General features: G+C 36.8%; 1 protein-coding gene across 2 annotated transcripts in view; it reads right to left on the bottom strand.

The window, feature by feature from the left end:
- Positions 1 to 591: 591 nt before the first annotated feature.
- Positions 592 to 23,863, bottom strand: part of NUP35 (nucleoporin 35) — a 36,865-nt gene continuing 13,593 nt past the window's right edge. Inside the window, exons 1-6 of one of the 2 annotated variants that reach the window (XM_073019863.1) lie at positions 12,119 to 12,234; positions 10,501 to 10,642; positions 4,601 to 4,670; positions 3,726 to 3,854; positions 2,480 to 2,644; positions 592 to 1,224 (exon numbers count right to left, since the gene is read on the bottom strand). In XM_073019863.1, coding sequence (XP_072875964.1) covers positions 1,147 to 1,224; positions 2,480 to 2,644; positions 3,726 to 3,854; positions 4,601 to 4,670; positions 10,501 to 10,634 — 576 coding nt within the window. In that variant the 5' untranslated portion in view covers positions 10,635 to 10,642; positions 12,119 to 12,234 and the 3' untranslated portion in view covers positions 592 to 1,146. Of the gene's footprint in view, positions 1,225 to 2,479; positions 2,645 to 3,725; positions 3,855 to 4,600; positions 4,671 to 10,500; positions 10,643 to 12,118; positions 12,235 to 23,863 lie in introns of those variants that run through there. The other variant, XM_007965569.3, reaches the window with a different exon arrangement.

Raw genomic sequence — 23,863 nt, 5'->3', positions numbered from 1 at the left:
CCTCAAGTATTTAGAGTACAATGACATCTTATCTGAGATGTGCTTTAAACAAAATAAAAGATGTGCTTTAAACAAAAGGGGAAGAAAAGAAACAAGTATGGCAAAATTTAATGGTAATTAAAGCTGGTATATAGTGGTTCATATTTTCTCTTTCAAAGAATACTTAAAGCTTTTTATAATAAACTGCCCTTTCAAAAAATGTTCAATACATATTGATATCATTTGGGTATCTGTCCCCTCCAAATCTCATGTTGAAATATGATCCCCGATGTTGGAAGTGGGAACTAGGGTGAGATGTTTAGATCATGGGGGCAGACGCCTCATGAATGGCCTGCTGCCCTCCCTGCAGTAATGAGTTCATGTGTGATCTGGTTATTGGAAAGAGTCTAGAACCTCCTTCTTCCTGCTCTCTTCCTCTCTTTCACCATGTGATACGCTCACTGTCCTTCACTTTCCTCCATGAGTAAAGCACCATGCTTCTTGTACAGCTACAAGTCAAATAAACCCTGAGTTAAATAAACCTCTTTTATTTTTAATAAATTACCCAGCCTCAGGTATTCCTTTATAGCAATGCAAACAGACTAATACACATATCATTGACAATGTTTATTATCAAGAAACTTTAGTAGTAGGTTTTTAAAAAGAATGCTCGTTTTAGAATACATCAAGAGGACATTCTGTGACAGGACATATACAAACAAGGATAATTAAAATATTAAATACTATCTAAATTAAAAGACCATAATTCAAATTGCTAATTATAATCTTTGTGTCAGTAGAAATAACTACAGTTCCCCTTCATGAAATTCACCCCCATGTTCTCATGAAGACTAAGAAGTCTCACCACAGTTTCAGTTATTTAATTTACAATAATCAATGCTGAGTTTTCTGTGCTGAAGCATGCACTGTTACAGAAAGCACAAAATCCTATTCACAGGGATTTTTAGTTTTCTTTAAAATGTATCTCAAGCATCTTTTAAAGTGCGAGCTACAAAAAGGCTGTATCCTTAATGAAAAAGGCTTCTTTCTAAAAGAAGTATGAGACAGCTATCCAATATTGCAGGAACGGTTATATAACTAACCGAAGGAACCAGCAGCACTCTGCCAACTCGGTTTTAGTGTAGCAACCTCCTCCTTGGTCTTCTGCTACCAGCCAAACATGTACTCCATTGCTTTGGATACAAGACTTTCATCTTTTTTTGGTGTTTGTCTGTCAGAAATAACCTATTAAAAACACATACACAAAGCTGTTAGGTTATTGTTACTTCAGTGTCATAGTCAATTCTAGAATTGCTCATTTAAAAGAGAAACACCAAAATGCATGTATAGCACTGAATTGTATATTTTTAAAATTAATATATGGACTTAGAATATCCTTATGCTTTTAAGAATGCCAAAATTTCATTTCTTTGGAAAAGCAAATAATATCTGTTTCTTAAATTAGAAAATTTAATAGCTGGGTGCAGTGGCTCATGTCTGTAATCCCAGCACTTTGGGAGGTCAAGGTGGGCAGATCACTCGAGGTCAGGAGTTCGAGACCACTATGGCCAACATGGCCCCATCTCTACTAAAAATACAAAAAATTAGCTGGGCGTGGTGGCACGTGCCTGTAATCTACTCAGGAGGTTGAGGTAGAAGAATCACCTGAACCCAGCAGGCAGAGGTTGCAGTGAGCTGGGATCGCACCATTGCACTCCAGCCTGGGCAACAGAGTGAGATTCCATCTCAAAACAAAATAAAGAAAACTGAATAAAACAAAAGCTGCAAAAAATGGGAAATTTAAAATAACAGTAACAGAAACTAAAGAAACAGTTCTAGAATGATCTCCAAATTTCAGAGGAAGTCAAAAAACTGAACTACCACTATCTGCCCTACTAAAGCACAAGTGTTTCATGTACTGTGTTTTCAGGACCTGTTTCTGCAGCTGGTTAAGTTCAAACACTTGGCTAATCAGTAGGAGACAATAATATACTGAATGAGGTCATAATACTTCTACCATTCTTTGAAGAACATAATTAACTTCTTTAAGCTTTTTTGAAATGACAAATTTTTTTTCTGTCTGAATGGGAGTTGGTCAATGTCTTCATTTCAATAACCAAAACTACTCCAACCTAAGGTTCTGCAGTTTGGATACCATCAATTTAGTCATCAATTTAACAGAGCTTTAATGCGCCCTCATGTCAAAGATGTACATGGGATACATTTTGTATGTATGCAAATATAACTTAGAAAAAGCTAAAACAACTCTCAAAAAATTTTAAGGAATGGCAAATAAATTGTTTTTTAATTCATGATAACTTTCCAATTGGCCAAGATGCTAACTTTAAAAAAGAAAATTTTTAAAGTGTAAAGGTTTCATCAAGGTAATAGCCTCATCAAGAAACATTTAACGGCATACAAATCAATACAATGAAAAAGTTAAGCATGCTATGCACTCAGCCGCTAAAGTACATCCTTTTTTATCTAATCCTTAAAATACCTGATAATCACTAGTAGAGGCTTTGTATGCTGTAGCAAGAGGTCTCATGGTAGAAATCCTAGGAGTACTTCCAGGTTGTGTTGGTGTACCTAGAGTTTTGATTGGTGGTGTAAAGGCTAAAGATGGAGATGATAAAGCACATCTGTCACTGCTTTCCATAACACTCTGGAGAAACAAAGAAACAACTCCTTTGTTTATAAACATAATACATATCACCCAGTATTACAGTCTACTTAGAAAGAAAATTTAATTAAAAGATAAAGATGAAATACTTTATTTGCTCTAATTAAACTTCCAAATAATTTTAAGCTTGAGAAAACATTTGCTCCTTAGGTAGCATTTGAGATTGAATGCTCAGCCAGAAATCTCACTTCAGTGACCTCAAACAATCTCAATACAACTACAGACCACAAAAATAAGAATTTCCTAAAACACTATGAAAAATCATCAAGGACAAAAAAAATTCTTAGGGAAACCTGGAAAAGAATCAAAATCCAGAGATTTTTAATGCTCAGTAACCCCAAATATTCTCTGGCCTCTGCAAACATTTGTTACAACACAGTATTATAACTATATAACTACACTGCTATAACAGATTCTAAGAATAGGAACCACGTCTTGCTTTGTTCATTAATGTGTGTATACTGGCACCAAGCACAATGCCTGGTATGTAGTACAAGTTCACATATACTTAAAAAGTGTTCACAATGATTTAACAAGCCACAAAGAACAGTTTAAATTATACTCTGTACTAGTTAATGAGTATATATAGAATAATTTTAAAATAGTTTGAAATAGAAATATTTTGAAACAAAAACCTTTGGCATTTAAAAGTTAACTATCAGTTAACATTCATATGAACTAATTCATTCTGAAATAGTACCATTCCATTTAAGTACTTTAAAGAATCTGGTATCGCTATGCACAAGAAAGAGAATGAATTAGTAGTCAAGAGACCTAAAATCTAGGCCTCATCTTTAACAACTCTGGACAAGTTACTTAAGTCCTCTCGGTTTCTTTCCTTTATCTGAAAAATAAAGAAGTGAGGACAGATTATCTCTAAATTCTAAAGTCTATGATTAAATACCTTCGGCTTACCACAAAGAGTACTGTAAGTATCATCACATGTTACAAACTAAGAAAAAGAGACACAGTGAAACCAAGTGACACAACCACCAATTTCAATCCTTGGTCTTGTGTTCTTCATACAGATTAAGCTACTTTCCTTACATCACCAATAACTTACTTTGTCAATACATGGTTTTACACCAATCATGATGGATTCTCCAAAAATCCTCCCATCTTTGCTTAAGGCTTTCCGAGCCTGCAGTTTAGATTGGTAACGAATATGCATCCAATTTCCTGTATTAGACATCTGCAAAGAATGAAATTCTCTTAAAATAGAAAATATATAAAATCTACATCTAATGAATTCTACTACAAAATAGAAACGTGAAGATAAATTTACTTCCACTTCATATTTGATGCCTTGTAAAAAGCTGTGAAGTTCAACAAAAATCATATTTAAAACAGCTTCAACAATCTCTCAGTTCTCTACAATCAATATGTACATATTCTCTGAAAGTAAAATACTTCTCAAAATATGTTTATTGTAAAGAGATCATAGCAACACTTGCCATAAAATTATTTAAAACTACTCAATTTGATTTTGTATAAGAGTTAATTAAGTCAATCTCTAGTAACAAAAAAAGATTTGTTACTCATAACTTGTAGCACAAGGTAAGATAATTTTTTAAATTTTAGAACTATAAAGCTCTAAAAACTCTAAAAGCTCAGGAACCTCCTACTTCCTTTATCCCCAATAAAAGAAGCTCAAATTGGAAAACAGTAATATAATACTTGGTATAATCTATCTTTTTTAAGACTGTAAACTGTTTAAGGAAGGGGGTGAGAAGAGGTGGATTTTCAAACTCATTTTATCTCTATCAAAAACTATGCAACTTCCAGCCTTCCAGATTTCAAAGGATATACGGTATCAAAACTTCAAAAAAAATTAAGTTTAAAAAAAAAACCCACAAAATTCAGAAGCAAAGTTTCTCTCAATTCACGACTTACCCCTCTTCAGTCAAAACTCTGAACTGAAAAAAAATTAAGCCTTACCACATGTTTTAAGATATTCCCATACTGTGCAAATTGTAATAATATGTAGGACGCAGATGCTTGAGGAAACCTGAAAAAAACAGTTGTCCAAAGAAAACAGTCAGCTTCTACTATCAATGTGAATGCAAATTACTACAAGATAATGTTTCAAGATACATTCCCCCCAACTGTCTAGAACGTTAACAGGAGAGCACTGATCATCCTGTATTCCCCAATACGGGCTAATTCTGTCAAGGACCAGTCACTCAAAAGCAAATACCTTAAAGTTAGTCTTATTCTGCCATTCTTCTCCACCCTCAAATTCTACCTCTGAAATCTCTAAAAATGCTACTCTCATTGCCATTATCCAGGACTTAGAAAAAAACTATAAAGTTGCAGTTCTATATATAATTTATTTCAATATATGTACGTTAATATGTAATACATTTAGGTATACTACAGTTACGAAAAGATAAAGAATTTTAAATTATAAGCAAATCATTATACATTGAGCATCACTTAAAAATTCTGAAATTAAGTCTTATAACAAAGATAAAATTCAGCATCAATATCTATGGTATAGAATCACTTAAAAGGACGGTTACCAAAATTTGATTAGCCATATCTCTGCATGAGAAAATTCTAATTTTTACTTTCTTCTTTATAAAGTTCTGTATGGTTTGAATATTTTACAATGACACATTATTATTTTATAGTCCTAACAATAAAGCTATTTTCAATTTGAGAACAATAACCACTACCAACAGAATAGAAATGGCTATCTGGAGGCTCTCTAACCTCTAACTTCAGTTATCTGAAGACTGAATTAGAACCCTAAAGACAAAAAAAAAATCTGAGTCTCAAAAATAAATCAGAAACCAAACACATTAAAAATCTATGTGAGGCCGGGCGCGATGGCTCACGCCTATAATACCAGCACTTTGGGAGGCCGAGGCAGGTGGATCACTTGAGGTCAGGAGTTCGAGACCAGCCTGGCCAACCTGATGAAACCCCGCCTCTACTAAAAATTAGCTGGGCATGGTGGCGGCGCCTGTAGTCCCAGCTACTCAAGAGGCTGAGGCAGAAGAATTGCTTGAACCTAGAAGGGAAAGGTTGCAGTGAGCTGAGATCATGCCACTGCACTCCAGCCAGAGTGACAGAGTAAGACCTTTTCTCAAAATAAATAAATTAATTAATTAATTAAATCTGTATGAGTAAAATATTCACTGCAATCAGAACTGAAAATTCATTTGTATAAAATCTGGACATGGAATTTCCAACCACAAAGAAAAACAACAAATAGGTCGGGTGCCTACAGGGCAGAGATAAAACAAAAATGAAAAGAAGAAAGAACGGCTGCAAGTGAGGGAAGTACTTAAGAAATAAAACATAATTCTAAAACTCTTGGACCACTTTGAGTAGAAGCTTACATTTTAGTACTCTAGAGTAGAATCACCCAAAATAATGAATGGTATTTCATAACCCTAAGTCAATAGGAAAAAGTTAAACTACCAAAGAAAGAACATATATAGTGCATCTTTTAGAGGTACTTCCCCATAAATGATCAAAATAAAATACTTTATCCCTTAAAGGAGAATGCTTCAGTTCTTGAAATTAAAGTCACAGAGGGTTGTTAAAACCTGAAAGTAAAAAAATAAATAGCTGGGAAAATTAATGTCTGAAATTCGAAAACATACTAGGAGTGCTTCAAGTAATTTATCTAATTACTGGAAATCATAAAAGTTAAACCACTACTATTGAGCCTGAAAAACAGATTTAAGAGTGTGTATCTATTTTCAAAAACATGCAGCCAAGCTGGCTCATTACTGTTATCCCAACTACTCATAAGGCTGAGGCAGAAGGATTGCTTGAGGCCAGGAATTGGAGACTGCAGTCAGCTATGATCAAGCCACTGCACTCCAGCCTAGATGACAGAGATTGTCTCAAAAAAAAAAATCAAAAACAAAAACAAAACAAAGCAAAAAGCCATTTTATGAGAGAATATAAAAATGTCAAAGAAGAAGAAGAAAAAAAAAACATGCCAGCCCAATTGCTATGGATATAGGACTGAGTATGGGCTTTCTAGAGAACAACAGAATGCAATGACCCTGCTTTTTACCTAAATAGAAATCAATAACACAGAAAATCTCTCTGGAAACATACACAAAAAACAGGTGGCAATCATTGCCTTAAAGAGGAGGAAAACTAGCTGGGGAGAAAAGCAAAAAGGAAGATTTCATTGTTCATTTTTACATACCTTTTGAACTTTTTAATTTTAAATAAATTGAATACACTAAACATTTATTGTGCGCCTTTCTTCCTTCAAGGAGCTCATGTGTTACTTTATGTTTTTTAATCCCCCCAAAAAATATAATAAATAGATACATTCCAGTATCAGCATGTGATACAGTTTGGCTGTGACTCCACCCAAATCTCAACTTGAATTGCATCTCCCAGAATTCCCATGTGTTGTGGGACGGACCCGGGGGAGGTAACTGAATTGGGAGGGCTGGTCTTTCCAATACTGTTCTCATGATAGTAAGTCTCACAAGATCTGATGGGTTTATCTGGGGCTTCCGCTTTTGCTTCTTCATTTTCTCTTGACATCACCATGTAAGTTGCCTCCCGTCATGATTCTGTGGCCTCCCCAGCCATGTGGAACCGTAAGTCCAATGAAACCTCTTTTTCTTCCCTGTCTCAAGTGTGTCTTTATCAGCAGCATAAAAATGGACTAACACAGTAATTGCTACCAGTAGAGTGGGGCATTGCGGAAAAGATACCCAAAAATGTGAAGCGACGTTGGAACTGGGTAATAGGCAGAGGTTGGAACAGTTTGGAGAGCTCAGAAGAAGACAGGAAAATGTGGGAAGTTTGGAACCTCCTAGAGACTTGTTGAATGGCTTTTACAAAAATGCTGATACTGATATGAACAGTAAGATCCAGGCTGAGGTGGTCTCAGATGGAGATGAGGAACTTGTTGGGGACTGGAGCAAAGGTGGCTCTTGTTATGTTTTAGCAAAGAGACTGATGGCATTTTGCCCCTGCCCTAGAGATCTGTGGAGCTTTGAACTTGAGAGAGATGATTTAAGGTATCTGGCGGAAGAAATTTCTAAGCAGCAAAGCATTCAAAAGGTGACTTGGGTGCTATTAAAAGCGTTCCATTTTAAAGGGGAAACAGCATAAAAGTTCAGAAAATTTGCAGCCCGACAAGGCAAAAGAAAAGGAAAACTCATTTTCTGAGGATAAATTCAAGCCAGCTGCAGAAATCTGCCTAAGTAGAAAGGAGCCTAATGTTAATGCACAAGAGCATGGGGAAAATGTCTTTAGGGCATGTCAGAGCCCTTCAAGACAGCCAATCCCATCACAGGCCGGGAGGCCCAGGAGGAAAAAGCGGTTTCGTGGTCCGGGCCCAGGATCCCTGTGCTGTGTGCAGCCTAGGGATGTGGTGCCCTGTGTCCCAGCCTCTCCAGCCATGGCTGAAAGGGGCCAATGTAGAGCCTGGGCTGTGGCTTCGGAGGGTGGAAGCCCTAAACCTTGGCAGCTTCCACATGGTGTTGAGTCTGTGGTGCACAGAATCAAGAATTGAGGTTTGGGAACCTTCGCCTAGATTTCAGAAGATATATGGAAATACCTGGATGCCCAGGCAAAACTGTGCTGCAAGGGTGGGGCCCTCATGGAGAACCTCTGCTAGGGCAGTATGGAAGGGAATTGTGGGGTCAAAGCTCCCACACAAGGTCCCTACTGGGGCACTGCCTAGTGGGGCTGTGAGAAAAGGGCCACCATCCTCCAGACCCCAGAATGGTAGATCCACTGACAGCTTGCACTGTGTGCCTGGAAAACCCACACACTCAGTGCCAGCATGGGAAAGCAGCCAGGAGGGAGCCTGTACCCTGCAAAGTCATAGGGGCAGAGCTGCCCAAGACCATGGAAACCCACCTTTTGCATCAGCGTGACCTGGATGTGAGACTAGGAAGTCAAAGGAGACCATTTTGGAGCTTTAAAATTTGACTGCCCTGCTGGATTTTAAACTTGTATGGGGCCTACAACCCCTTTGTTTTGGCCAATTTCTCCTATTTGGAATGGCTATATTTACCCAATTCCTGTACTCCCATTGTATCCAGGAAGTTACCAGCTTGCTTTTGATTTTCCAGGCTCATAGGTGGAAGGGACTTGCCTTAGCTCAGATGAGACTTGGGACTGTGGACTTTTGGGTTAATGCTGAAATGAGTTAAGACTTTGGGGGATGTATCAGGAAGCCATGATTGGTTTTGAAATGTAAGGTAAGGACATGAGATTTAGAGGGGTCAGGGATGAAATGAAATGGTTTGGCTGTGTCTCCAGCCAAATCTCAACTCAAATTATATCTCCCAGAATTCCCATGTATTGTGGGAGGAATCCAGGGAGAGGTAATTGATTCATGGGGGCCAATCTTTCCTGTGCTATTCTCATGATAGTGAATAATTCTCACGAGATCTGATGGGTTTAGCAGGTGCTTCTGCTTTTGCTTCTTCCTCATTTTCTCTTGACATCGCCATGTAAGAAGTGTCTTTCACCTCCCACCATGATTCTGAGGACTCTCCAGCCATGGAACCGTAAGTCCAATTAAACCTCTTTTTCTTTCCAGTCTCAGGTATGTCTTTATCAGCATGAAAATGGACTAATACAGTATGGCAAATCATACTTTCAGAAACAAATCTTATATTGTACAGTATAAATATTAGCTTGAATATCAAAAGACCTAAGTTTTGGCTGGAGCTTTGCTAATAATAACTAGATGTGAACTGCTGAATAAATCACTTAAGCTGCCTACACCTCAGTTTCCTCACCTGTAAAATAAAACATTATACAATATGATCTCTAAGGTGTTTTACAGTGATATACATACACACACACACACACACACACACACACACACACACACACACACACACAAAATGGAATACTACTCAGCCATAAAAAGGAATTAATTAATGGCATTTGCAGCAACCTGGATGTAACCAGAGACTATTATTCTAAGTGAAGTAACTCAGGAATGGAAAAAGCAAACATCGTATGTTCTCACTCATAAGTGGGAGCTAAGCTATAAGGATGCAAAGGCATAAGAATGATGAAATGGACTTTGGGGACTCAGGGGGAAATTGTGGGAAGACGCTGAGGGATAAAAGACTATAAATTGGGGTCAGTGTATACTGCTCAGGAGATGGGTGCACCAAAGTCTCTCAAATCATGTAAAGGACTTACTCATGTAACCAAATACCACCTGTTCCCCAAAAACCTATGGAAATAAAAATTTTTTTTTAAAAAAAAGGTATTTTAAAGTATTTTTTGGACCTAAAAATCTATTCAAAAATGTAACGAGGAGTGTCATACTCTGTTTCTATTAATATTTAATACTTTGTGACTAGAAAGTATCAACCCTGTGACTGTGTGTGTGTGTGTGTTTGTGTATGTAAATTCATTTTGAACTTCATTCTGTAAGTTCAAAACTGGTGAATTCCACTAGATGTAGAGAACTAGTCACTAGAAAAAGGGGAAGGAGTCCCTAGGTCTAAAGGGACAACTGTGTTCCATCTAGCAAATATGCTTAAGAGAAAATAAGTTGGGAAGAAATAAACAGACAAATGATTAAAAAAACTACAAACAAATATCAAACTCTAGTTAATGACATGCATGCTCAAGTGTCAGGGTAATATGTATTGTTGTCTACAACTTATTATGAAATGTACCAACAAAAAGAATGAATTGATAGATGGATAAATGATAGATAAAGCAAATGTAGCAAATTGTTAACCATAGAATCTAGGTAGTAGTAATATGGGTGTTTGCTATGCGCTTCTTTCCATTTTTCTGTATGTTTGATTATATTCATTATAAAATGTTAGGGTGGGGTTTTTAAAAGGCAAATGATCTAAAAACCTTACCCAAACACAGTCACCCAAGAGTCATCGAGGTGATCTTCTGAAGTCAAAGAATCTCCTTGAGTATAAAAAGGATCCAACTGGGCAGGAGATAATGTCGTCTTTCGTGGCTGACCGATACTTGCTGGACTAAACATACTTTGCCCTATATTAAGATATTTAGCAAGTTAGTTACCAGTATGAACACCTTGATTGATTCTAAATCAAAAATCTTACTTTTAAATGATACAGTCTAATAAAGTTGGCAATTACATAAATAGTTCAAAACATACAACTGTGGTCAAATAGCAATTTCACGCTACCATACAATTAGAGGAAGTAATAATTGGGCATAGTTTATAATTTTTCAAATATTTTATTATGTATGATAAATTATCTAAATGCTTTATTAAGCATGTCTGGTTAAGCCGACACCAGAAGGATATCCCTCAGAAGGCAACCTCAAAGTCTTCCGCTGGTTTCATCTTCCAAACCCACCACTTTCATCACAGCACCTCTGCCTTAAGAACGTGTAAAAATGTATTACCCACAGAACAAATCCGAATGCCTCAGCCTTGGCTATACAGTTGCAATCTTACTTTTCCGGTATGCACTAAACAATATCTACCCTACCCTTTAAAATGTGAATGCAATTTCCTTTTATTCAGGTCATTTCTATCTAAAATGTCTTATCCTTGTATTTATTATTCTTCAGTAACAGCCACCAATTAATGAGTACTTCTATGTATCCAACATGCCATGCTAAATAAACACTTTACAAATTCATTTTATCTCAGAAGCACTGTCCAATTAAGGTTATACATTTGTGAGAAACAGAGACTATTTCCCTTTCATCTTCACAGTAGCAATAATGATTTACTCATTCAAAAAATATTTTGTCAGCACTTAAATATGCACCAAGCATCAACCTAGGTATTGAAGGTATAGCAGTAAACAAACACATTAGACAAATAAAAACAAAAAATCCATCCCTACTGGAGCCTACATTCTAGAGAAAGAGAGACAAATAAGTAAATACTTAGTGTGCTACAAAACTAAAAATGCTAAAGGGAAAAAAAAATAAAGCAGAGAAGGGAGACAGGGCCAATTTGTGTGGATGGGTTAAATGAAAAAGGATTTCACTCAGGTGCGTTAAAGCAAAAACCTGAAGGACAAGGGAAGCAAAACAATATTTGAAGAAGTGAACATTCTGTGGAGACAATAATAAAACCAAGGCCCTGAGGAAAGACATGACTGGTTTTAGATGAACACAAGAAGGCCACTATTTGCACAGTGAGTGGGGGGATGTGAGATGAGAACAAGGATATGAAAGCAGAGAGGCAGCAATATGCCAGATCATGAAGAAAAACCTTATAAAGCCACTGTAAAAGCCAAAGCTCTAAGTGAGGTAGGAAACCAACAGAAAATTCTGAGCAAGCGTGACATAACAGGACTAAAACTTTGATAGTAAAAGGTAGCATTTTAAGGGCCAGGCCAGTGGCTCACACCTGTCATCCCAACACTTTGGGAGGCCAAGGCGAGCAGATCATGATGTCAAGAGTTCGTGACTGGCTTGGTTAACATGGTAAAACCCCATCTCTACTAAAAAATACGAAACTTAGCCAGGTATAGTGGCACATGCCTGTAATCCCAGCTCCTCGCGAGGCTGAGGCAGGAGAATCACTTGAACCCGGGAGGCGGTGGTTGCAGTGAGCTGAGATAGCGTCACTGCGTTCCAGCCTGGTTGACAGAGAGACTCTGTCTCAAAAAAAAAATAAAGGTAACATTTTATTAAATGATAATTATACTTTACGAGTGTAATTATATTTAATCCTAACAATCCTATAAAATCGGTCCAATTAGTCCATTTAACAAATTAGGAAAATGATAATACTAAATAACATCCAGTAGGGAAGTTGGAATTCCAATCCAGGCAATAGGAATCCAAAGCATGAGCTCTGAGGCGGTAATCTAGTTAACATGTTTATTTCCTATGGTGGTACTACAAGCGTGGTCTGGAGACCCTGGGCTCCCCCAAGACCCTCTCAAGAGATCAGCCAACTCAAAATTATTTTCACAAAAACATGAAGTTTCATTTGCCTTTTTCTCAGTCTCTGATGAGTGTACAATGGAGTTTTCCAGAGGCAACTTCATGTGATTATGTGATTCAACGGACTCAGGTTGAACAGAGAAGCAGATTCATGAGAATTCAGAGGTATTTTACTAAGCCAGACACTAAAAAGATTTTTAAAACAAAAACAATGTCACTCTTTCCACAAAATTTTTTTATCTTTAGAAAATAGTTACTGTTCACTTCAAAAAGGGTTGTTTATATGAAATAGCTTTATTATTTTAAAATCAGTTAAAACCAGTTTAAAACCAGTTAATACTTAAGTTTTAAAATTTTGTTTTAATTTTGAATGCAGTAAATATTGATAGCTATAATCTATATAAACAAAAGCTCTAACTGTTAAGAGTATAAACAAGGTAAAAACTATAAAATTAAGACGTTTGAGAACCACTGTTCTACAGGTCAATGCACATGAGTCACACTCCATTTTTACTGATTTTCTGGAGGCTACGTAACACATTCTAACTATTGTATATATCTCCTGGCTTGTCATTTATCCTTAATTCCCAAATGAGCTGAAAACCATCCTAACTCATTCCAAAGTGTTTATAGTCACCTGGATTTCTCAATGTTCTCAAGAAACCAAAAAGACTATCTATAGAAGGTGGGGGAAAAAGCTACTGTGATAAAAAGCTTGGCTTTGCACCGTGGCTCACGACTGTAATCCCAGCGCTTTGGGAGGCCAAGGCAGGAGGATTGCTTGAGCTTAGGAGCTCAAGACCAGCTCTGGCAACATGGCGAAATCCTATCTCTACCAAAAATACAAAAAATTAGCTGGGCATAGTGGTGTGCACCTGTGGTCCCAGCTATTTGAGACGCTGAGATGGAAGGATCACTTGAGCCTGGGACATGGACGTTGCAGTGAGCCGAAATTGCGCCACTGCACTCCAACCTAAATGACAGAGTAAGACCCTATCTCAAAAAAAAAAAAAAAAATATATATATATATATTTGATAAAAATAACTTACTAAAGAAGTGGGCAAAGAACATGAATAGACATTTTTCAAAAGACATACAAATGGCTAAGAGGTATATGAAAAAATGCTCAACATCACTAATCATCAGAGAAATGCAATTCAAAACTACATTATCATCTTACCCTAGTCAGAATGGCTATTGTCAAACAAAAAAAAACAGATGCTGGCAAGGATGCAGAGAAAAAAGAACTCATACACTGATGGTGATAACATAAATTAGTACAACCTCTATAGAAAGCCGTATGGAGATTTCTCAAAGAACTAAAAATAGAACTACCATTCAATCCAACAATCTCTCTTACTGGGTATCTAACCAAAGGAAAAGAAATAATATACCAAAAAGATAGCTGGACTCGTAAGTTTATCACAGCACTATTCACAATAGCAAAGATATGGAATCAACTAAGGGTTCATCAATGGGTGAGTGAATAAAGAAAATGTGGTATACATATACAATGGAATATTATTCAGCCATTAAAAAGAAAGGAATCAATTTTGCAGCAATATGGATGGAACCGGAAGTCAGTATCTTAAGTGAAACAACACAGGCACAGAAAGACAAACATCACATATGCTCACTCATAAGCAAGTGCTTTAAAAAGTATTCACAAAAATCAGTAACATTTATATACAGCAGTAACATTCAAGCTAAGAACCAAATCAAAAATGTAATCCCATTTACAATAGCCACATACAAAAAAAAATTAAAATACCTAGGAATACATCTAACCCAGGAGGTGAAAAATCTCTACAAGGAGAACTCCAAAGCACTGATGAAAGAAATCACAGATGACACAAATGGAACAACATTCCATCCTCATAGATTAGAAGAATCAATATCATTAAAATGACCATATTGCCCAAAGGAATTTAACACATTTTCAATCAAATAACCAACATCATTTTTCACAGAATTATAAAAAACTACTCTAAAATTCACAGGGAAGCAAGAAGAGCCCAAATAGCCAAAGCAATCCTAAGCAAAAAGAACAAAGCCAGCAGCATCATATTACCTGACTTCAAACTATGGGGCTACAGTAACCAAAACAGTATGGTACTGGTACAAAAATAGGCACGCAGACCAATGAAACAGAATGGAGAATCCAGAAACAAAGTCACACACCTACAAACAATAGATCTTCAACAAAGTTGGCAAAAATAAAGAATGGATAAAGGATGCCTTATTCAATAGATGGTGCAAGGAAAACTAGCTAGCCATATGCAGCCTGCCTCTCACCATATAAAAAAATTAACTCAAGATGAATTAAAGACTTAAATGTAAGACCTCAAAATAAAAGTTCTAAAAGAAAACCTTGAAAACCCTCTTCTGGACATTGGCCTAGGCAAAGACTTTACAACTAATATCACAAAAGCAAATACAACAAAAACAAAGATTGACAAGTTGGTCCTCATTAAACTAATGACTTTCTGCACACAAAAGAAACTATCAAAAGAATAAACTGACAACCTACAGAATAGGAGAAAATATGTTCAAAGTATGCATCCAACAAAGGAATCTGTAAGGAACTCAAATTAACAAGAAAAAAAGACACATTAAAAAGTGGGCAAAGGACATGAACAGGCATTTCTCAAAAGAAGACATGCAGGTGACCAACAAAAATGAAAAAATGTTCAATGTCACTAATCAGAGAGACTGCAATTCAAAACCACAATGTGATACTATCTCACACCAATCAAAATGGTTACTATTAAAAAGTCAAAAAATAGGCCAAGCACAGTGGCTCACACCTGTAATCCTAGCACTTTGAGAGGCCAACGCATTTGGATCGCCTGAGGTCAAGAGTTCGAGACAAGCCTGGCCAACATGGCAAAACCCCATCTCTACTAAAAACACAAAAACTAGCTGGGCGTGGTGGCGGGCGCCTGTAGTCCCAGCTACTTGGGAAACTGAGACAAGAAAATCACTCGAACCCAGGGAGCAGAGGTTGCAGTGAGCCGAGATCGTGCCACTTCACTCCAGCCTGGGTGACAGTGAGATTCCATCTCAAAAAAAAAAAAAAAATCAAAAAATAAGAATGTAAGAATGTTGGTGAGGCTGCAGAGGGAACCCTTATATGCTGTTGGTGGGAGTGTAAATTAGTGCAGCCCCAGCAGAAAGCGGTTTGGAGATTTGTAGAACTCAAAATAGCACTACTATTTGAACATCTTGTTGTCTAGTAAGGTATAGAATAGCGTTCTGGATAAAATAGATTATTTAATAAGCTTAATAGATGTGAGGTGATCTGAAACATATTTTTCCTAGAGAAAAGTTTACATTAATAGGTTAAATTAGATTAGTTCTAGTTTCTAACTTTGAATTCAAAGCAGTCTAGGAACTCAAATTGTTTAGTAACCCTAAAGAGGTAAGATTTTTGAAATACTTTTTTTTTTGAGACAGAGTCTTGCTCTGTTGCCCAGGCTGGAGTGCAGTGGTGCAATCACAGCCCACTGCAACCTCCGCCTCCTAGGTTCAAGGGTTTCTCCTGTCTCCGCTTCTGGAGTAGCTGGGATTACAGGTGTGCGCCACCACAGCCAGTTAATTTTTGTATTTTTAGTAGAGACAAGGTTTCACCAGGCTAGTCTCAAACTCCTCACGTCAGGTGATCTGCCCGCCTTGGTCTCCCAAAGTGCTGGAATTACAAGCGTGAGCTACTATGCCCAGCAGACTTTTGAAATTCTTAAGTGATTGTATTTTTTTCTCTTCAGTTAGAATGATATTATTGCATTGTAGCTTTTACTTGACAACTCTTTTGATCCTGTCCAGGCTGTAGTTTTGTTTTGATATCATTTGGAGGCAAGACATGGACATCATTCCTAGAAGTCTTTTAGACTTGACTTTATAAATTAACATTTGTGCTGTAATTGAAGTTATGTATTACTAACAACAGTTAACTTTTTTAAGTTCTTGTTTATTGTCGCATTTTATTTTTGGAGTAACACCTAAGTCTTGTGTTACAGGTTCATTATAAACATAATAACTAAGTAATATTTGTTAAACCTTTTTAAAATTTTATTTCAGGTAATCTTCAACTATACGGGATAGTTTTTTTTTATTTGTACAAATGTATGGGGTAGATGTGCAGGAATACTAAAGTACATCATCCTATAATACATTTAACAATTTATTTCCCTCATCACCACAGAAGCATTTAATAGGTATAGGCTGAGTATCCAAAATCTGTAAATACAAAATCCAAAATGTTCCAAAACCTGTAACTTTTGGAGCACCACCATAACACTCAAAGGAAATTTCAGATTTTCAACGCTCAACTGATAAGTATATTGCAAATATTCCAAAATCTGAAACTCTTCTGGTCCAAAGCAGTTCTGATAAGGGATACTCAATCTGTTCAATATATTTCTAAAATAAGGCTAATTTAAAATGAAACATCCCACTTTGACAAGAGATATTATATTTTTAAGAATCTGCTTATCAACTAAGTTACCAACTATTGCTTTAGTAAGTAAGCAAAAGCATATATTTATACAAAAGATACTCTTAACTAATTTTAGTTACTACAAAGATTCCATTAACAAACCAAAGACAGTAAAAGGCATTTAATCTGAAGCCAATCCAAATTTTCTATGGTCTATATGTATTACCATTAAGATAAAATTTAGTTATGCTACATCATGTAATAACCTTCAAGCAAGAAATCAAATGAAGGTTCGAATTATGACAACCATTACAACCTTTAAAAATAAAACAAATCAAAAAATAAGTCTCAAACGAATAAGCAATCTAATTTTTGCCCTGTCAACTACTCTGAGTAACATAATTACTTATACATAATCTAAAACTATTTACATAACTTTAGCATAATTGCTCCCCACCTAGTTAATGTTTAATTGCTCCACTGATTTTACTTCCTTTCAATCAGACTTCTGGTGCCCACATGCCATGCTTTATAAGATGAAAATAAAGTGTGCCTATCAAACCACATCAAATCGGAGTGTAATGTGTCTCCCTGAGTAAATCACTATTCAAACATTCTTCCTAAAACTGGATTAAAGCAGAGGGCAAAAGACCTTATTACTCTTTATGACAATGTCTTCAATTAAAGAAAGATTCAATTATTTCAAAATAGACCACTAACGTAAATGAAAACAAAAGAGATAAAAAGACTGGTAAATTTTAAACAGATATAAGCCAAATGAAACTTAGAAAAAAAGAGGTTTCTGGCAGTGTTAACTTCTTATCATGAAACAAAGTAGCACAAAACATACTAAGGGATTTGGTCTCTGCTCAATGAGAGGAGGAAGACTGGAGATTGAACTCAACCATTTGATTGGTAATTCAATCATGCCCACGTAATGAAACTCCAATAAAAACTGTGGACATAGATGCTCCAGTGAGCTTCCCCAGTTGGTAGTACTCCATGTATATTGCTATACATTGACAATGGGAGGATAACACATCTCCCTTCACATTTGGAACCCTTTCCAACTTCGCCCTGTGTCTCTTCCTTTAGCTGGCTCTACTTTGTTTCTTTTTGCTGTAATAAAACTGTAACCATGAGTACAGCACTTTCAGTGGGGTTGTGAGTCTTTCTAGTAAACCACCAAACATTACAAGCAGCCTTGGGAATCTCTTACTTTATAGACAGTTGGTATAAAGTGATCGTTCCAAACTTAACAGCTAGTATCTGAAGTAAGGATAATCTTATAAGGACTATTTAATCAGACTTTGTAGTATGGCACACACATTGTACCCAAAAAGCATATTGAACAGTGGGTACAATGTCCAATCAAGCATAGTGAACTGAACCCTATATTCACTTGTAATCCCTTGCAAACACCTAATGACAGACACTCTAAAAAAGTATCAGGTTTTGGGGACAATGATACTGTGGAAAACTCCTGGCTGAACTTAAGGAAAACTAGTGTAAAGTATATAATGAGGGCTTAGAGACCAGGCCACTCCTTATCCCAGGCGGCCAGATAACTGTCACTTTCCCAATCTACCCTCAAAGACCAAAGAGTTTGTCTCTGGAGAAAAGGAACCTAAACAGCTCAAAACTCAATGAGTCTGACAGCAGAAGACAACTGTAACGAGATTAAGTGAAAATCTGCACACTGAAAAGGAGACTTGCCCGTGCCTAGATTCAGAACACCAGCTTAGGCAATAAGGCTATTAAAAGATTCTTCTTTGCGAACACTTAAAGGTGAAGCCCAGTAAGATACAAAACAGCTTCTCTCCATCAGTTCTACCCTGCTGCCAATACTGAACCCTATACACACAGTTATTCCAAGTAGCTTTTTAGTGCCTCATTTGATAAATATTTGCTCAGCAGCAATGACAGAGGGGTAAAAAAAAAAACAAAAAAAAACCAATAACTAGAAGAGACGAGACAGTAAGAGCAGGAATAAAAAAGACTGCTATTAACCTCACTGCTAGGACATTTTACCTATGAAAGAACAGAATGCTGTATTTCTAAGTATATTCAAAGAATAACAACAAAAATGTTCCTGGAATTAAAATGACAGAGAAAATAAACTGATTGAGATGGTGGGGCACGGTGGCTCACACCTGTAGTCCCAGCACTTTGGGAGGCTGAAGGTGGATCACTTGAGGTCAGGAGTTCGAGACCAGCCTGGCCAACATGGTGAAACCCTGTCTCTACTAAAAATACAAAAAATCAGCCCGGAATGGTGGCGCACCATCTGTAGTCCCAGCTACTTGGGACGCTGAGGCAGGAGAATCACTTGAACCTGGGAGGCAGGTTGCAGTGAGCAGAGATTGTATCACTGCACTCCAGCCTGGGCAACTCCATCTCAAAACAAAACAAAAAAAAAGCCAAAACACACACACACACACATACACACACACACAAACTTTGAGAAAATCTCTCAGAAAGTAGCATACAGATATAAATGATAACATAAAAGGGAAGAAATAATTAGAAATCTCTGCAGTAATGCAACACACAAACAGAAATAATTCCAAAAAAGGGAACACAGAAAGCAGAGAGAAAGCAATTGTCAAGCAAATAATATAGGGAAGTTTCTCAGAACTGAAGAATATAAGCTTCTTGATGCCAAGGATCCATCAATTGCCCAGAAAAACAATTTAAAAAGCTCTACACCTAGTCACATTTGTGAAACTGAGAATACCAACCATAGAGATACCATAAATTTTGGAAAACAGGTCACACAGAAATACTCAGGAATCATCATCACAAATGGCTTCCACAGAACACTGGAAGGCAGAAGACAATGGAATGATGCCTCCAAAATTCCAACCTACCCACCTACACTATCAGTCAAGTGTGAAGACTGAAAATAAAGTATTTCTGACATGAGGTCTTAGATTTTTACTTCCTAAGCAAGCTTTTTTAGAAAGCTACTCAAATATGTTCTTCACCAAAACCAGGACATAAAGAGGAAGGGATGCTTTCTAGGAAAAAGAACTTGATGCTAGAAACTTGCAAGTCCTAGGATGATAGTCATACACCATGCCAAAACAAGAAATCAAGACAGAGGCTAAGAGAGAGAAATTCTCAGTTTAAAACAAAGAAAAATGTGCTTGAAAAATGAGTGTACTAAAATAGGTGTAAACCATAGCAACAGAATGTTTGCTTAAAATAAAGGGAACAAATGGCACATAGAAAAAAAATACAATTATTAGCTATTGGCGAATCAAGAGTTTTACAGAATAATCATATTAATTGGTTCAGCACTCAGCAGAATTTACATAGTCACAATACAAACACTGACAAAGGAATAAAGTTAGATATAACTATATTCAGATAATATGATGGGAAAATATAGTATCTTCAATTACTTTAAGAGAAATACAGCAAAATTAAAAACTGAAAATTAAGAATTAGCAATATGATGATATGTGGCTGACTAAATAACAACCCTCCAAGATAACAAAATCCTAATCCCTGAAATCTGCAAATGCTATCTATGTGGCAAAAGGGATCTTGCAGATGCGATTACAGATCCCAAGATGGGGAGATTATCCAGGTGGGCCCTATATGTAACCACAAGTATCCTTCCTTACAAGAGGGAAGTAGAAGGAGATTTTACTTCGGAGAAGGTTATGTGATTATGGAAGCAGGGATTGGAATGATATGCTTTGAAGATGGAGGAAAAAGGCATAAACAAGAATCCAACTAGATGCTAAAAAAAAAAACAAGGAAGCTGATTGTCCATAGAATCTCCAGAGGTAATCCTATCAACACCTTGACTTTAGCCCAGTGAAACTGATTTTGGATTTCTGACTTCCAAAACTCTAAGAGAATGAATGTAAAGTGTTTTAAGTCACTACATTTGTGGTAATTTGTTGTAATGGCAAGAGTAAACTAATCTAGCATCTCATTTGGACATGAAAGTAAATTCCAAAAAGAATAGCTCTAAGATCTGGACTGGCTAGTTCAAAATAAGGTTAAAGATTATTGCATTTTGTTATAAGTATTTAAGTTCTATTTAATTTTCTTTCTTTTTTTTTTTTTTTTTTTCTTTTTTTTGAGATAAGAGTTTTGTTCTTGTTGCCCAGGCTGGAGTTCAGTGGTGCAATCTTGGTTCACTGCCACTTCCACCTCCCCAGTTCAAGCGATTCTCCTGCCTCAGCTTCCTGAGTGGCTGGGATTACAGGCACCCACCACCATGCCTGGCTAATTTTTTGTAGTTTTAGTAGAGATGGGGTTTCACCATGTTGGCCAAACTGATCTTCAACTCCTGACCTCAGGTGATCCACCCGCCTTGGCCTCCCAAAGTGCTGGGATTACAGTAAGCTCTATTTAATTTTCTAAAACTATCTGAATTTATTATTTTGACTAAAACATAAATATTGCCACCACCATAACTAGAGACCACTCAATGGTAGCCTAATCTGACATGAGAGTAAATAAAATTTTGGTGACTATCAAAAATAAGACTATCCTAGATTATCCAAAAAGGCCCAATATAACCAACAAGGTCTTAAAGAGGGAAGGGGAAAGGAAAAGAATGATGTAGAAACACTGCTGGCTCTGAAGATGGTAGGGGGACACAAGTCAAAGAATGTGGGAAGCCTCCAGAGGTTGGAAAAGAAAAAAAAAAAATTATCCCCTAGAGCCTCCAGAAAGGAATGCAGTCCTGCTAACATCTTGATTTTAGTTCACTGAGGCCTACTTCAGACTTCTGATCTCCCCAAATGTAACATAATACATTCGTGTTGTTTTAAGCCATTAATTTGTGATAATATGGTTCAGCAGCAGTAAGAACCTACATAGTCTAGAATAAGGATAGTGTTTATTTGGTATTATTAAAGAAAAATGCCTTGCCAAGTTGGATGCAAATACTCTAATCCTCTTATTTGGTAGTAGATACTGGTGTTGGAGCGTCATTGTCTCAAAACAATACTTACATATATTAGTTACCTGTGGCTATTGTAACAAATTAACACAAACTGGATAGATTAAAACAGAAATGTATTCTCTCACAAGTTCTGGAGGCCCAAAGTCCAAAATTATGTTGTTGGCAAGGTGGCATGCCTGCTGGAGACTCTAAGGAAGGATCCACTGCTTGCTTCCTCCATCTTCTGGTGACTTACGGCATGCTTTGGAAACAACACTCTAATCTCTGCCCCCTTATGAGCATCACCTTCTCTCTCCTCTATGTTTCTCTTCCTCTTCTGTTTCAAATTTCTTTCCACCTCGTACAAGGACCCTTGTGACTGTGTTTAGGAGTCATCCAGGCAATCCAGGATTCCTTTCCCTTCCCTCCCTAACTCTTCAGACTCTCCTTCAGAGTCTCCCCTCTGAAAATCCTTAATGCAATCATATATAAGTTAACAGTCACAGGTTCCAGTGATTAGGATGTGGACATATTGTATGGAGGCCAGCATTCAACTCTCTACAGCTTATATCCATCAATATATTCAGTCAACAAACATGTACAAAGGGCTGGGTATGGCATGGTGGCACATGCCTAAAATTCCAGTACTATGGGAGGTCAAGGTGGGAGGACTGCTTGAGCCTGGGAGTTAAAGGCTGCAGGGACCTATGATTGCACCACTGCACTCCAGCCTGGATGACAGCGAGATCTTTTCTCAAAAAAAATAAAGAAATGCAAAAACATAACGTTAAGTAATGTTTTACATTTTAGCAGCTCTATTAGTTGACTGAAAAGCATATATTTTCATTTTCTTAATGTTGTCAAGTGGAAAAGCACAGGATTAATGTTAGGCCCTTTGTACCCAGCTCTGAGATGGGTAAACACTGAAGACACAGGAAGTCTCTGTCCTGAAGGAGTTCATAATCAAGCAATAAAGACAGAAGAGAGCCAAGCAGAGAGAACTTTAAAAGGAGCACATGTTAGGAGTACCTAACCCAAACCAGAAAACAAAGAGTCACTTTTGGCCCCCACTTCCAGGAACACTATCAAAACTGTGAGGTCCTTCCATCAACAAAAGCAGCCATAAAATGCTATTATCACTTAATATCACACTTAACCCCTTAACAATATGCTAACACAAATAACGATTCTAGTTAATTAACTAGTGACCTACCATTTTGGAAGAGAGCTAATACATAAGTGAAAGAACTTCTCAAGAAAAAAATTAATAAAAAATATAAAGGAAGAAGAAAAGCAGAAGAAAACTTCAATAGCGGCAGAAAAAAATATTGAGGGATGAGGATGGAGCAAGCAGAGCAAACACATTCAATGTTCTTTACCAGGGGCAGCAATATACCATGACTAAGAGTTTCTTATATTCTCTAATCCAGGTTTCCTATTCTGACTTATGACCAATGTTTTCCTGCACCAGAAATAATATTCTAAAAAAGATCTTTACATCAGTCACAGAATGTTTAACACAAAAATAAAAACCCACCAACCTCCTTATTGGATGCAAAAAAACCCTAAGCATAAAATGGCAGTCATGCCATTACATCCCATGACATCTCTTTATAAAAGGTGCCAATCTCAGAAGGCTAAGATTTACTAATCATTCAAAAAAACTTCACTTAACACTAAATACAGGAGCTTAAAAAAAAAAAAAAAAAACAAAGCTCTAAATGAAAAAATCTAGGTTTTCCCCTCAATTTTCTTATCAATTCCCTTTTCCTATTTCTTGCCTATCATTGGCCATGGATGATAGGTCTCCACACCTTGTCATCTTTTCAAAAATATTCTTGTTAACTTATGTCCTATTAAGACTTTCTATATGCGAATTCCTTAAAGTAGAAGCAGCAGTGGCTCCCAGTGGCCAATTCATGATAGCTATTTTTCCTATCACAGCTCTTGTATTTTCATATATAGTTTCCACAATTACAAAACCTCACAGAA

The sequence above is a fragment of the Chlorocebus sabaeus genome, chromosome 10 (genome assembly GCF_047675955.1).
Source record: "Chlorocebus sabaeus isolate Y175 chromosome 10, mChlSab1.0.hap1, whole genome shotgun sequence".
NCBI lineage: Eukaryota > Metazoa > Chordata > Mammalia > Primates > Cercopithecidae > Chlorocebus > Chlorocebus sabaeus.
This window is presented reverse-complemented; position numbering and strand designations above follow the sequence as displayed.